Source organism: Emericellopsis atlantica (genome assembly GCF_019669845.1).
Source record: "Emericellopsis atlantica unplaced genomic scaffold F5Z01scaffold_18, whole genome shotgun sequence".
Taxonomy (NCBI): Eukaryota; Fungi; Ascomycota; class Sordariomycetes; order Hypocreales; family Bionectriaceae; genus Emericellopsis; species Emericellopsis atlantica.
In genome coordinates this window covers 507533-519205 of record NW_025764720.1, presented here as the reverse complement: position 1 = coordinate 519205, position 11673 = coordinate 507533, and the positions used below count along the sequence as shown (strand labels likewise).

The following is an 11673-nucleotide window of genomic DNA, read 5'->3' as shown; positions in this document are numbered from 1 at the left end:
TCTCATCCCGATTCTTCTAGGCCAATCAAGTCGTGCATGGTGATCTGGCCAGGTACAGCAGCCAAGCGGCAAGCCGCTGGTTGCGAGTGGCCAGGGCGCTTTGTATCCGTACTTGTACCTCATGTACCGCTACTTCTGTCTGTGACCCTTCGCGAGAAGGATGAGGCGGGGCAGGAGCTCTAGTAACTCGGGAGCACCCGTGACACATAATGTTTACTACAATTCCATAGCCCCAGTCGCGATTTGCTTACCAACAACCTCTTGAACGTCGTTTCAGTCAGACCTCAGGATCGGCTCACTGTGTCTTCGCGGCACCCAAAAAGACTCACCATCGTCCGCATCGCGCCTTCCCACCATGGAGCGTCTCGAGCGTGCGGGGGGCGAGTCTTTGGAAGACGTCTTTCTTCAAGATAATCTTGGCTCGACCATCGCAGAGCATGCGACACAATGCCAGTCTCTTTTCCAAAAGTACATGGGCATGCCAAAATTCGTGCCAGACCCGACGATCATGGACGACCAGCTGGCACGCTTCTCTCTGTGGGCATCAAACATGGAGGTTTACGGGCCGCTCAATGTCTCGCTGGACTACAGACTGCGATTCAGTCCCACAGCTACGGACATCATACATCAGCTCCTGGATATTATATGCGATGCTTTGCTGTCTTGTGAGCACCTTGCGCACCGGATTCGGATAGGTTGAGGAGCAAAGCTGATAAGAGTCTCGATGATAGTGAAGCCAATCGACGACCGACCACCACAAATTTCGAGCAGAAAGAGACAACGCATTTCAGCACATAGCAACTCAGGAGTCACGAGGAGAGCTGACGACGACGACGCAAGCGATTCAGAGAGTGATGTCGATCCAGCAGAAGGGAATATTTCGAAGATTAACGAGACAATCGGCGGAACAGTGACGCGGCTATTCCGTTTATCCAACGCCGTTCGAAAGTCCGCCAAAGCCAACCGGGCTCGCAAGATCGAAAGGTATAGAGACGACGAAGAGGCAAACAGGGCCATAGACGAGTTGCGTCTCTACACCAAATGCTATATTGAGTTCCGATTCCCGGAGGCGCCGCAGGCGCCCCGCTCAGCATTAGTCGAGGCCAACGCGTTGCGACTTCGACGGCTGTGTTATCAGCGCTCCCATCGAAGGCGCATTGATATGAGTATTCAGAGCCCTACAACGGCTCCAGCCGTTGTTTCATACCCCAACATGACCGGTCATGCGCCGGCTGTGCGGTTTGCGCCTGTCGCGTTGCCAAAGCCTGCGACGACCAACAGAATGCCGGCCCCTTTGCCAGTGCCAGCAACGAACGCGACTACTGCTCGACAAACTGACATTGCGGCCTTGTACGCCAAGTCCACAACTGAGGCCCCCAGGGCTCACTCTGTTCTCGTGAACAGCAAGTTGTCGTTCCCTCCCATACCGCCGGGGCAGCAGTGTCCATACTGCGGCGTCATACTCGAGTTCAAGAACACTGCAAGGTCATCACTGTGGCAGTAAGCAGAGTATTCCTGCTGTCGTGTTATGGCGACATGTGGCTAATATGCAGCAGGAATCATGTCATCAATGACCTGGAGCCTTTTATTTGTGTATTTTCACACTGCCTGGAAGGAGGTCACGACGGGCAGGGAACGAGTCCGCTCACATTCGAAACGTCGAAAGCCTGGCTCGGCCACATGCAGACTGCCCACGGGCATGTATGGGAGTGCAGAGCCCCTTCTCACGATCCAATTATCTTTGATCAAGAGATCCAGTACCAGGAGCATTCTATCCAGGAGCACAGCGTGCCTGAAGCACACGCCAAGACCCTCAGCAACGCCGCACGGAGGCCAGTACTCGATAAGGTGCTGGAATGTCCTTTTAGCGACGATTTTCAACCCCCGGATAAGGTCGAATCGAGCGCTGTCTTCTCGAGTGAAGCTCTCCAGTCACATGTCGCCGGTCATATGAAGGAAATTGCTCTTCTTACACTGCAAAAGCTTCCCAGCGATGATGACGAGAATGCGCCGAACGTCGATAGTGACCAGATATCAGAAGCTTCTGGAATTCCACGTTCATCCATGGACAGCGTACTGGACGACGAGGACCTCGCTTTCCAAGACGGTGACACTGAGGCTGTGAATAGCAAGGTGGGACACCGTGAAGAGAATATCATTGCAAGGCCAACAGTACGCGACCTAGTCGACCTAGAGGAGAAGGACGACTTTGGGATGACGACGCTTCACCACGTGGTGCAGGCAAGTAATCTGGGCATGGTTAAGTCCTTGATCCTGAGTGGCGCAATAGTGAATTGTAGGGACGAACATGGTCAAACGCCCCTGCATTACGCTGCGGAGATGGGCTTTATCGAGTGCATCGACGTCTTGATCGAGCACGGTGCGGATTTACATATCACTGACACCTCTGGATTTTCCCCGTTTCTCTGGGCTGTAGTTACCGGGCAAAAAGACATCACCGAGAGACTATTACACTATGGTGCTGATGCCAATTCGAGCAGCGCCGATGGAAAGTTTGCGCTCCATTGGGCGGCCAATTTGGGATATTATTCGACTGCTCGAATGCTTGTTGAACACCATGTCGACATATCTCATACCCGAGATGCTCAGCGGACTCGACCTTTGGCAGAAGCGGCAGCTTCTGGCAACCTTCGCACTGTTCGGCTTCTCCTCAATCTTGGAGAGGATCCGAACCATCGTGATCGTGACGGTTGGTCCGCGATACATTGGGCAGCAGGGGAGGGCTACACGGAGATTGTGCGTTTGTTGCTGGACGCCGGGGCCAACCCCCATGCTGTCAGTCTTTATGGTACGTCACCGTTGCACTGTGCTGCAAACGGAGGGTATTCTTCCACCGTGGCCTTGCTTCTCCGGCGAGGAGCCGACTCATTCAAGTCAACATCCCATGGCTGGACTGCACTACACCACGCCGCATTCATGGGACACTTCTATGCCGTCAAATGCCTCTTGGAAGACGATCGCATACGATCCACTGCCTCTCAGCAGGACGACCACGGCTGGTCCGTTCTTCATTTGGCCATCCACAGTCGAGATCTAGCCACCGTCCGTATCCTGCTCGAAGAATCTTGCATTGCAGAGCCTCTGACTCTATTCGACGAAAGCGGCCTTACTGCGGAGGACTGGTTGGGTCGTTGGCCGAAAGGCCATTCCCAGGAATATACCGGTAACGTAGCGTTCTTAAAGTCGCGCTGTTGCCAGGCCGTCACGAGCCTTCGCCAAGCTGTCGTGATAGGCAACGTCCCCATGATCAAACTTCTGGTTAAATTAGGTCACAATATCAATGGCATGAACTCTGGAAGGAGGACTGCGCTGTACCACGCCGCGGAGAAGGGCATGCTTCCTATCGTGGATCTGCTTTTGGACCTGGGTGCGGATCCCAACATTCTCCCTGCAGGACGGAAGAGCTGGGAAGAATTCATTTCGTCTCGTGACGTTTTACTGCGGCTCAGCCGAGGAGGATACTATAGGAGAGATACCGACCCTGAGCTGGAGCGCCAGATTCGCCAGGTACTTAAAGTGCATAATCAGCGGTCCGTGCCGGATCAACCAGCCTCGTATTTGCCAGACCTGAGACGAGAGGACTTTACCAATGCCGGACCAACCCGTCCCTCGGAGGCCCAAGGGCCGTCCTCATCTGTCCCAGCGATTCAACGACCCAGACCTAAGGCAGAGGTACATCACTACAAGAACGAAGAGGAATCGGTGGGAAAGGCCCAGGCTTTTCATGAATAGGTTAACGAAGCGCGACGAACGCTTGAAGCGTCCGAGGAAGACCTGCTCCGGGAGTCTAAGTAGCTCTTTCACCTCCTCGTCCACCGGGTCAGTAGGTCCCCTCAGGGAAACGACTCCCGGAAGAGCTGGCAATTTGTCCACGCGTGCTCCGTGCTCAAGCAATTCCTGCGTTACTTCTCTCGATTCGCCAGGATGGCTCTCATCAGGGGCGTTTCCGTGTCGCCCTACTCCGCACCGCCTTGGCCTCGAGACCGGCGCCGTATTCGAGCAGCACCGACACGATGTCCCTGTGCTGCCCGATGACCGCGATATGGATTGCTGTCAACAAGCTTCGATCCTTGAGATTTGGCCGCCCACGATGGTCAAGCAGCAGTTCCAGCATTTCTCAGTGCCTCAGTTGACGGCACAGGGCTGCGGCGTCGGGCCGTAGTTGTCCTTCCGCGACATTAAGGGGGTTGGCCTACTGATCAACAACTTTACTCATAATCTCAATTCCCACAGCATCTGTCACATACGACCATACCCAGTGGAAAATACGGGATCCCGTCCGCTCTCCCATAGTCAAGCCGCTGAGGGGCTGATTAGTAGTTAGGTCGGTGACGACTAGCGAATACCAGCTGTTGTATGTTTTTTTGTTATTGAGTCGAGTCGTAAGGGAAGAGCATGTTCATAGCCTGTAGCAATAGTGTCATCTTGCACATACGACTATACCTAGTGGAAAAATACGGGATTTCTTCACTTCCGCGCAATGCCTTCTATTGCTTGAGGTTAACTCTTCCGAGTTCGGAATTCACGACCTCTAAGGATTAACGTCACTATTCTACACACACACTCTCCAATCGATTGAGTATATCAAAGCAGCCTATACTTATACCCTGAGGGGCCGCAGAGGTGAACTAAGCTGTAGCGGCGGGAGCGAAGGGGTGTGCTTATCGCTCGTAAGCTGTGCTATAAAGTGCATCTTGGCGTGGACAGGCGTATGAATAGCTAGGGGACTACGTAGTGCGCAACAATAGTCAAGGGCGAGCGGCGATAAAAGGTGTTAATGGCCTTAAGGGGCATTGAGGGCGGGGATCAACCGCCGTGGAGACCGGGTTTTAGGAAAGGACATTTCCTAAAGTCTCATCTGATTAGGCACGAAGCCGCTCCTGTTACGCCACTTTTGCAAAACTAACACAATTCTAATTATTTATTATCTTTATCTGTATTATATCATTCTTCGCTCCCAACCGTTGGGCTTTGTGTTTTTCCCCAATGAAAGATGAAAATCATTGAGTTTAACCTAATGAGTGATTCTAAAGACAGTGCAAGAAGGTAAACAGCACTAACGCGAATCTTAGCTTCCTTAACCAAAACGGAATCAGCTCGTGCGGAGTTACGATCGTAAACGGAGATAGGCACTAGCCTGTTAGAGCACACACGTAATGAAGCTGTTATTGACTTTCAAAGTTTGCCTATAAAAGAGGAACAGCGTAAAACTTCAATTCGTCTGTATACAATGGCATCAGACTCTCCCTTTTAAATCGCCTCGTCCCTGCAGCTTATAGTTACTCCTTTGAGTTGTTGTCATTTTAATACCGCAAGCATGACTCGATGGAGCTGGTCAAGCACCGCCGATGAAGTCGTGGATGCTTTCAAAAGCAAAGTTGAAGGCAAGGCCGGTATGTGCGCTCGCTACACTGGCAGTGATCCAAGCTAAGAGGTCGCAAAGTTGTTATCACAGGTGCCGGGTCGGGTGCCATTGGTTCTGCAATCGCACTAAGCATAGCACGCGGTTTGCCTGCTGCGCTCATCCTCCCCGGGCACGACCGGTCAGATTGGAAGCGTTATTTTATTACTTAGGTTAATCCTTAAGGCACACTTCGGATAGTGGCACTGAGTAGTGCCTGCAAGAGCAGCTTAGGGTTGGCTCGAGCAATTGCTATTGCTATATATTATGTAATAAGAGAGGACACTAGCAATTAGTCTACGAAATAGCGCCTTAGATATTTACCGTAACTTATCTCCGAGTAGGCGAGAATGCGATCACACGAAACTTAGGACTCTAAATGATAAGGACGTATGAAATTGAGTAATTGAGATATCCGAATTAGCGGATACTCTCGCGTCTGATTAGGCTATTGGTTTTCGTGGAGCTGAGTTTGTTAGTCAAAACATGCCGAGTCCTGAACCGCCCAGAGAGCCACCTGTCAGTGGCTCTAGCAGGGCTTCGCTTATGTCCAGACCGGGGCTCTCGGCATTGGCAAGGCCGTCGCGTCCAATCTTTTGGACGCGAACACCACCACCCGTTTCATTTCCCCATCGTGCGAATCAGAAACTGACCTCGGTCAAAAGCAATATGTAACTATATGCAAATCAATTAGGGGTCAAACAGGGAGATAGAAGAGCACGATGGGTTGAATCGTATAACTGATGATACATGTGATGCAATTAAGAAGATCGTGCGATGTGAAGCTCGAGCAGGGAATGAGCATGTGAGCATTCGTAGAAGGAATCTGTCCAAAGGGTGTTCCGTTAGCTCCGATCTTGTGGTCTATTGGCAACACCCACAGTCGTTTCGATGTTCTCCAAAAACAGAGGGCGGTCGACGGTATGTTGAGTTAGCTTAATATAATTATGAAGTGTGCACCTTGTAAAACCAGTCGAGCAACACGAACGCTGTGCAACGGGGCCCGAGAGTACCATGCCATTGGAATGTTGATGGCAAGGTAAGCTCGCAGAAGAATAGTATTAGGCTCTCGGGCAATGGGCTTTTTAGTTGTCGACTCGCGACTATTAAACCTTTTTTTCGTATTCGGTGCAAGCGTGGAGAGTTTTAGGTTTTGTTCGTATTTCACCCGTTTCTGCCGTCATAGTACGCTAGACTTGATTTCATAGGAAGAGAATTATCTCACATGAGAGACTTTTAGATAAGCTACAAAACGAGGGGTTACTATTATACTTACCTCATAGTGGCATGATTTAGCGAAGTGATTTAGGGAAACGCCGATGATATCCCATGTGATACTGTAAATAAAAGTTAGTGCCTAAGATACACCGCTGTATGTCTTAGATAAGTCCTAGGGTCCTAATTCTATCTACGTCGTAGGAGACATCTACGTCGTAGAGACATCTCTAGCCCGCGCGCACGGATCATAGCTGTCATTACTATATCTAAGCAGCTTCAACATATATTTATCGGGCACGGGTGTCAGGTTAAGAAAGTATTAGATGAGGGTACCTATTCCTACCTAGACTAGCCACACCAGAGATACAGACCCCACCCAACAGGCGTATTTGATATGTTTCAAAGCTATATTCTCGAAAGAGAAACTTTCCTTATGATAGACTTAGCGAGTTATCACTAACTTTCCGACAATCATCTTTCGCTACAAGGTTTTAACAATCAATCGACGTCGACAATGCGTCACGCCTCGGTTTCTGTGCTCGATACATAAACAGAGCCTTAATACTAATTAATCTATATCGTTATTTTTCCCTACCTCTGAGTTAGTTCTATTGCATCGTTGCCCTAAGTAGTTAAGCACGGAGAAGTTCATGGGAGGACGTACCAGCCTATCTACAACCTCGTAGTAGAAGTCGAGCAGCATTTTAAGGTATCGTTCGCACAGATACATAGTAGATCAGCCGCGTCGCAGCTCTGTTCCAAAATGCCTGCCGTGATACAATCACTCTTTAATACACTATGTTAACTACAACTGTGCTAAAGCCAGCGGCAGACTCACCACGCAGATGGGAAATACGTCGAGCGCCTGCTGTGTCGGTGGCTCCGCCAAGGCCATGCGCAGAGGCAATAGAGCTATAAGCATAGGCGTTATAGTATAAAAAGACATTATAATCTAAGAATCCACCCCGCTTAATACTAGGCTTAGTGTGTAGAAGTTCGTGCGTTCCCCCGGGTGTATTTAGGAGGGGCAGGAACACTATGCCTCACTAAGGACAGAAAAAGGAGATAAGGGTCTTAAAGTACTCGCACCTTGACCTCAGAGGTCCGCAGTCTCGGATTCCGTGCCTAGGTACCACGACGCCGTTGCCTTAGCACGGCTAAAACAGACGAATGAAGGCGATGGCTGGAAGCAATCGGAGGATTGTATGTAGCCAGCCCCGTGGAGAGGCACGAGCAAAGAGCCAACGCCGCGATTGGACTCGATAGACATAAAGGTCTCCTATATCACCCTTTTCGTGGCCTTGGCGGCCGCAGCCTATCCGGGTCAGAGGCATCAAAGGCAACGAGAACAGTACCACGGCGGCTCCGCCGGTCGGCCGATCCCAGATGAAGGCAAACTATCGAGGTAGGGCCATCGCTAGATAATAGATAGTACTGTACATATCAGATACACGCTCTCGTATCTGGCTAGCCTCCTTGAGTGGATTTAGGCCGCCCTGCACTATCACGTTACTAATATTCTAAAGCGAGATAATTGACAATCTCCCTTCTAGAAATACGATCCCTTATAAGGCGTGAGACTAATATTACTAGGAGCGCGCTTACCTCCTTATTATACTTTATCTCAGCTATTGCTCTATACCACCACTTATCACGACGAAGTTATCGGAGACCACGGAGTTTCTGCCTTTTAGGTTTTTGCTTCGTCGAATGATCCCCATCGGTAGCGAGGCTCCTTTTCGTGCTCTTGGCCGCGCTAGACCCTGCCTCGATTGCCTTCGGCTGTGTCATCTCCTTCCCGATCAAAGGAATCTGCTCCAGAATCCACTGCAGGAGTACTCCTTGGCGGGCAGCATCTTCTTCGCATCCTCGTAATCGAACGTGCCTCGAATGAAGTCCGTGATGAGGTTGCTCCGCCTTTTGATCAGCTGCAACTGGTCTTTTGCCGCTTCCAATTTAGTCATGGCAGCTTTTGACATTGTATGGTAATGTGATAGATAAAGTTACCTAGGTAATTCGCCATAAGGAGCGTTTATTTCAGTCATTAATCAAAATTTAATCCAGTACCGATCCAAGGTCGTCTATTCACGATTGTAAGACACGGTCGGTCGAAGTTTAAGCAGCATTTCGGACGACTCTGTATAATCCCTAAGAGAACGGCTCTATTTACTCCGTGTACGGTGAAACACCTGGGCCCATAGTTGACAACTGTGCTATAATCTCTTGAGGATTCCGGTCCCCAACTTGGCCTTGGAGGAAGCCGGTCCAATCGAGGAAGCAATCGCGCAAAAGGGTGAGGGGGAATGGAACGTGATGGAACAGCTGCCCGAGGAAGTAAGCTCCATTCACCTGGCTCGTGGTGTGGTGGAGCTGGATCACCTCGTACTCCTCCAACGCTCTGAGAACTGCAGTCTTATCGGAGAGGTCAATGCCGTGAAGCCGTTGGCCGATAAAGTACCCATCGTAGCTAGACATTCCGGCCCCGTACGCTGCATACGGGGACGTCGCATGGGCAGCATCGCCTGCCAAGGTGATTCTCCCCTTGGACCACTTCTTTAGGGGTACTCTATCCCGTATCGGTCACCGTTGAAGGTTATGGCTTGATGTTGACTGAACAAGATCCCGAAGTGGTCCGGTTTAGCCCCCCGCAAGCTCAAGAGCATGTTCATGCAGATTTTGTGGCGCGGGCACCGAATCTGGCCATGCTTCCGGGAACATACGACTCTACGCTTCATCCACCAGAGACCCCGGATATCCTTCGAAGTGCCAACAGTCATCCATTACGAAGAGCATAATAGCCGGTGTTAACCTCATTGCGAGTCGCATCAAGAGTGTGGCCATGGCAGAAGCGTGGTCTACCATGTGCGAGCAGATGCGAGATCGAACCGTTACTCAAGTTGTGAACATCTACACAGGCTCAGCTTCGTGATCACAGTTCAGATAGATAGGAGACTTCGGGAACATTCATTGTGGATAGTAGTAATCTATGAAATAGATCTTACTTCCGTCGAGAGTACCCAACGCCTACATAATGCAAGACCATGAGACGCTGAGAGCTGGGATTGTTTCCCGAAGGGTCTGGCGCGTTGATCACGTCCCAGATGATCATGCCCTCGACCCTCAAGCCGCCATACGTGCGCACAAACTCATCTGCCTGCCAGCCGTGGCCATCCGTCATGATGAGAGATTGAACCATGTTCACGACGTCGGCCTTGAAGTCGTCCTTCTCTTTTTCAGGAAGATCCGATCCTTGAGCAATGCGGTTTTCGACATACCAGCGAACGTTGTTCGATTGTTCCACGGGGAAGCTGGCAAACCCATCTTTTCCGATGACCTCGCCTTCTCGGTCCCAACGTTCAGGACGGGTTTGATTCCTCTGGTACGGGTACGAGAACTCGTCGAAGAAGCGCGTCTTGTTGTACTCGTACAGACGCTCGCGCAAGACCTGGGCATCCTTGTCATTGTTTCCAGTAGGCTGCCATATATTTAGCGCATATCTGAGCAGCGAGAAGTCGCTTCTATACGTACCTTATAAGGCGGCCCATGGAGTCCATTGAGGTTTTCGAGCATGCTAGCGACGACGCCGCTGTTGCTGATGGCCTCGGAAGTAGCGCCGGAGCCTCCCATAGTGACGAGTGTGTGGAATAGTATAAGGAAGGAGTAGTAGTAAGAACTCTCGGGATGTAGTTTGCGGAAGAGGATGAGATTCAGAAGACAGTAGAAGGGACGCGATAGTCGAATATATATATACCTTTTAGCACTCCGTATAATGTCTCGGATTGCGACTGCTGACTGGAGCGGTGCCTCACTCCGTCTTGCCCGCTGCACTCTGACGTCTCGCATAGTCCTATTTACGTCACGTTGAGATCAATTCGGGCATTTCTTTTCTGTCGGCTCCATTCCAGAGCTTGTCTAAGGAATCCGGTGTGGGTGGAAACGGCTGCGCGCGCGGGATCGCCATGTAGTAACGTGTGTCGATCACGGGTCGCGTTTTGACAGCTGCCCGCACGATCGCCTCCGTTTGAGTAACGTGTCAAATCACAGACCGGGTCTCGTTAGTGTTTTAAGTGATGAGTGATCGCCCTTGCCTCATGCTTGCTGTCAAGGTGACGAGGTTTTGACGTATTTTCAGCTGGTGAATGAACCGCCGAGAGGCCTTCAGCTGGCATCTGTTCTCCATCTTAACCGCTTTTAGCAAGTATCCATTTCCCTATCACATTCGCCGCCGTCGGATGCTTCATGTACGCACATATCCTCTAACTCGTCTTAGACATGGGGCCGACAGCGCATGGTTCATTGGTATTCCCGCCGTCACCGAAGCCGGCCCGCTCGCCGATTACATCCCCGCGCTCTTCGAGGCTCTCACGCTCGTCGTGATTCAGGGGAGCCCTCGCCTGCAGGGAGGCTGTAGGAGCTATCAATTGGCTCTCAACAAAGATAAGGAAATCAGAGAATTTGTAAGAGATAAAGCGAAATGTGAGGCCAATTGGACCAACTTACTACTATGCCTTCTAGGTAGGGAATCTGAGTCGCAAGAGCCTCGTAGTTCGGCTCTCGGGACATCATGTCTAGATGGTGCTACGGGCTAGTCGTATTAATAATGGTTTGCAGAGACTCGGCGCTTGAGTCCTCGTCATCTGCAGACTTGGCCTTTATTCATGGCCTCTTGTATTCAATACCAAGTTCACCTCTACCCCGCTGTGATCACGACTTATGAGGGGCACTTTTGACGTATCTCTGGTTCCTCCCTCTTCCGGTGTCGTGGTATGTGATAAGAGAGGTCATGACTGTACCAACTAATGTGATTATCTCGTGTTGCGAATAGCGCCTTAGACGGCCGTGGTACGGCCGAGGCAACCTTCGACCCAGCTCCTCCATACTTATCCCAGGCTTTCTCCATGCGACCATGCAATCCCATGCCCCCCTCCTCTGCCAAACATTCCGAGCTGGGTCAGAGACGCGTTGGTACATTATGAGTATTGGTGAAGCTTCATGTCATCTACTTTCCCTGCCCCATCTAATGGCGAGATACC

At 50.8% G+C, this 11673-nt stretch overlaps 4 protein-coding genes across 4 annotated transcripts; 2 read left to right on the top strand and 2 right to left on the bottom strand.

The window, feature by feature from the left end:
• The first annotated feature begins 293 nt into the window (after nucleotides 1-293).
• Nucleotides 294-4283, top strand: F5Z01DRAFT_744058 (ankyrin). The gene is made up of 15 exons (XM_046266911.1): nucleotides 294-665; nucleotides 732-1500; nucleotides 1557-2433; nucleotides 2464-2580; nucleotides 2611-2658; nucleotides 2686-2710; nucleotides 2735-2809; nucleotides 2843-3020; nucleotides 3048-3063; nucleotides 3100-3203; nucleotides 3231-3388; nucleotides 3416-3443; nucleotides 3471-3575; nucleotides 3601-3782; nucleotides 3945-4283. Exons 1-15 carry the CDS (start codon nucleotides 356-358, stop codon nucleotides 4181-4183), a joined length of 3231 nt encoding a protein of 1076 aa, XP_046117046.1. The 5' UTR covers nucleotides 294-355; the 3' UTR covers nucleotides 4184-4283.
• Nucleotides 4284-5258: 975 nt separating this feature from the next.
• On the top strand, nucleotides 5259-5612 carry F5Z01DRAFT_659191 (uncharacterized protein). Its single transcript, XM_046263755.1, has 2 exons — nucleotides 5259-5414; nucleotides 5465-5612. The coding sequence occupies exons 1-2, from the start codon at nucleotides 5339-5341 to the stop codon at nucleotides 5593-5595; spliced, it is 207 nt and encodes a 68-aa protein (XP_046117045.1). The 5' UTR covers nucleotides 5259-5338; the 3' UTR covers nucleotides 5596-5612.
• A 3030-nt stretch (nucleotides 5613-8642) lies between these two features.
• On the bottom strand, nucleotides 8643-9491 carry F5Z01DRAFT_175294 (uncharacterized protein). The gene has a single exon (XM_046257940.1). The coding sequence runs from the start codon at nucleotides 9113-9115 to the stop codon at nucleotides 8807-8809; it is 309 nt and encodes a 102-aa protein (XP_046117044.1). The 5' UTR covers nucleotides 9116-9491; the 3' UTR covers nucleotides 8643-8806.
• F5Z01DRAFT_175281 (uncharacterized protein) lies at nucleotides 9377-10593 on the bottom strand. Its single transcript, XM_046257939.1, has 2 exons — nucleotides 10169-10593; nucleotides 9377-10115 (listed from the first exon to the last, which is right to left on the bottom strand). The coding sequence occupies exons 1-2, from the start codon at nucleotides 10481-10483 to the stop codon at nucleotides 9639-9641; spliced, it is 792 nt and encodes a 263-aa protein (XP_046117043.1). The 5' UTR covers nucleotides 10484-10593; the 3' UTR covers nucleotides 9377-9638.
• Between the last annotated feature and the right edge of the window lie 1080 nt (nucleotides 10594-11673).

Excerpts from the sequence above, each read along its gene's own strand:
- F5Z01DRAFT_659191 (XM_046263755.1), top strand. The coding sequence starts at position 5,339 with ATGACTCGATGGAGCTGGTCAAGCACCGCCGATGAAGTCGTGGATGCT. Across the intron at positions 5,415-5,464 it reads CAAAGTTGAAGGCAAGGCCG|TTGTTATCACAGGTGCCGGG; the intron begins GTATGTGCGCTC and ends GAGGTCGCAAAG.
- F5Z01DRAFT_744058 (XM_046266911.1), top strand. The coding sequence starts at position 356 with ATGGAGCGTCTCGAGCGTGCGGGGGGCGAGTCTTTGGAAGACGTCTTT. Across the intron at positions 2,581-2,610 it reads GAATGCTTGTTGAACACCAT|CGGACTCGACCTTTGGCAGA; the intron begins GTCGACATATCT and ends CGAGATGCTCAG. Across the intron at positions 2,659-2,685 it reads CTTCTGGCAACCTTCGCACT|GATCCGAACCATCGTGATCG; the intron begins GTTCGGCTTCTC and ends AATCTTGGAGAG.
- F5Z01DRAFT_175281 (XM_046257939.1), bottom strand. The coding sequence starts at position 10,483 with ATGCGAGACGTCAGAGTGCAGCGGGCAAGACGGAGTGAGGCACCGCTC. Across the intron at positions 10,116-10,168 it reads TCCATGGGCCGCCTTATAAG|CCTACTGGAAACAATGACAA; the intron begins GTACGTATAGAA and ends AATATATGGCAG.
- F5Z01DRAFT_175294 (XM_046257940.1), bottom strand. The coding sequence starts at position 9,115 with ATGTCTAGCTACGATGGGTACTTTATCGGCCAACGGCTTCACGGCATT.